Source organism: Belonocnema kinseyi, chromosome 7 (assembly GCF_010883055.1).
Source record: "Belonocnema kinseyi isolate 2016_QV_RU_SX_M_011 chromosome 7, B_treatae_v1, whole genome shotgun sequence".
In the NCBI taxonomy this organism is placed as follows: Eukaryota; Metazoa; Arthropoda; class Insecta; order Hymenoptera; family Cynipidae; genus Belonocnema; species Belonocnema kinseyi.
Window position 1 is genome coordinate 87,790,030 of NC_046663.1, and position 2,395 is coordinate 87,792,424.

Below are 2,395 nucleotides of genomic sequence, written 5' to 3' on the forward strand. Positions count from 1 at the left end.
TGAAAAATCTCTATCCCATCCACACACTACTCCTTTTCCCTGCCGAGTGAGTCACGCCTACCCCGAAAGGGAAATGGCTTAATGGTGTAATAATAATAAAAATAATAAGTTCTTTGTTAAAAACTTATTTCTTTGGGCGTAAAACTCAAATATTTCCTAGAGGATTCGGGTTTTTAGCTGAAATATTCAACTCTGGTTGAAATTTTTTCTTTTTTGGTTGAAAGTTCCACTTGGTTTGGTCCGCTTTTTTTTTGGAAATTCAACTATTTTGTTGAAAATGCAATATATTTTAACTTAAAATCTTAGGAATATGAAAATACATTAGTGTTATTTAATAGAATTTATTTTCCTGTTTTCTTTTAAAGCTCCCAATTTCTCGCGTTTTGAGAGCTTTTTGGACTGCGAAGTCAAAAATCTGTTTTACAATAATTTACATAATATGCTTTACCTTGCAGTTATAAAATGTTAAATTATTTTTCAAATTGATAATATAAGAACAGTTTCGGGGCTTGTCTCGCACTGGCCTTGAGACTAAATCAGTCTGTGGAAACTTAAACAGTCTATTGTAAATTTGTGGCAACCCCTTGTTGACACTGCCACGCGGCGTTGAAACTGCATGGGCTAGCAGTTCTTGGAAGGATTAAATCAGTCGATTCTATATAGGCTTTCTTGTGTAGTAATAAAGAAATTAGTATTGCATAATTATTGTTGCTTAAGTTTAAATGCTGAATATATGCCATACTCAATTCTTAAGCTTTGCTAAATCAATCCCTTTTTTCGCAGATTCATTATTGGATTCCGATCATCAACCCAAGTCGCTATGTATCCATCAACCATTGCCACGTAGCTTTGAAACTATCAGAGGAACATCTTAAGTTTGACATGAATCGTCGATAGCGCAGGAAGACACTGACCAGAGTTCACAATAAAGAATCCTCTGGAGTGAAAAGTTGAGGCGCGATGCACAGAAAGCTAGTAATGGATGAATGGGAGTAAGCACAGCCCCCAAAAGTTTGTGGAGCGGGCGCAGACGAGGACACAAGTCGGAGCCTCTGGATGTCGTGGCGGCACCCTTGGCAGCGTCAGTGGCAGTGATGGCCCCTGCTCTGACGGAAGGCGGTCCTCAAAAGCCTGAAAATTTGCTTCCTTCCTTACCAGTCGGCGGATTCCTCTCCCCCAAGCAGGCCTCGAAAATCTGCCAGAACCGCGAGGTCCTGGCCAAATTTGTCGTTTCCGCCAACGTCCAGCCTTCCAAGATTGACGACCAGTTCCTCCTTGGCATCTCTAAAAATCTGATTCGTGATGTCATCAACTCCAAGTACTCCAGTGGTCTCGATAACTTGTCTGGTATCGATAATTTGTCTGGGTTCGCGAACGGATCTGACCTGATCGCAGACAAGGACTTCGCCTTCGAAAAAGTGTTGGAAGACGAGCGGCCGGTCGTCCCGGACAAAGAGCCGCAGACGACCGACATTATAATGAACGACCCATCTATGGGTGATCAAGCGGATAATATGTGTTTCCTGAAATCAAGCGACGTCCCTTTGACTGACTCTGGAACTGCTAGCGACGAAAAGACCCTCGACGTTGATCAAATCATGGGTTTCAGCGACGAGAAAATCACGGACCCCAATACTCCCGAGGTCGCGGATATTGGACAGAATGTGGAGGACATTTTGCAGGTGATCAAGTCGATGGAAGGTGCGGAGAGTGCGGAAGGCATTGCGCTCAGCAGCGAACCAGCCCAAAGTGTCGCTGACAGTGTCGAGATGTTTTCCGGCTCGGAGATGTTTCCATCTTTTGAGCAGAACTTGCTCAATGATGAGGACTTTGTTGGGCTTTGTACAGAGTATGCGAATCCCACCGAGGATATTGAACAGCTAAAGGTCCAGAATTTAAAATCACACGAGGATCTTGTAGCGCAGAATCAATTTGAGAATGAAAGGCGGTGTGCATTTTTGTTGAGGAGACTCCGAAAGCTTCAGGCTAGACTTGTTGGAAGGCATGTGGCTGAAGAGAATACGGGAGTTCTTGAGGTGGCTCATAATGGCGTGAAGCAGTACTTTTTTCAAGAGTTGGCGGGAATTGGGTCGAAATCGGCGGCGAGGAGCAGTCCGGAAGTGAATAGTAGTATGAACAACTTTTTGGAGAAGATTGAGAAGACTTGTGCGACGCAGAGCAGCAGTGTTAGTAGACAGCGTGCGTGTTGCCGGTATTTTGGTGCCGGGTCGAGGGATAATTCGGGTGCAGGGGCTGGGAGTTCGAGCAGACATCCTGCTTTTACTGCCTCGCAAATTAATATCAAGGGGGAGGAAGTGGAGAAGGTGGCTGGGCCTCTGGCCGCGCATTTGCACCTAGTGGAATCCAAGCTGGATTCGGACTGTACTGCATCGAG

At 44.7% G+C, this 2,395-nt stretch overlaps 1 protein-coding gene across 1 annotated transcript in view; it reads left to right on the top strand.

Annotated features, from left to right (window-relative positions):
• Positions 1–2,395, top strand: part of LOC117176551 (KAT8 regulatory NSL complex subunit 1) — a 47,317-nt gene that overhangs the window by 7,328 nt on the left and 37,594 nt on the right. The window contains exon 2 of the mRNA XM_033366804.1: positions 784–2,387. Coding sequence (XP_033222695.1) covers positions 987–2,387 — 1,401 coding nt within the window. The 5' untranslated portion in view covers positions 784–986. The remainder of the gene's footprint in view (positions 1–783; positions 2,388–2,395) is intronic.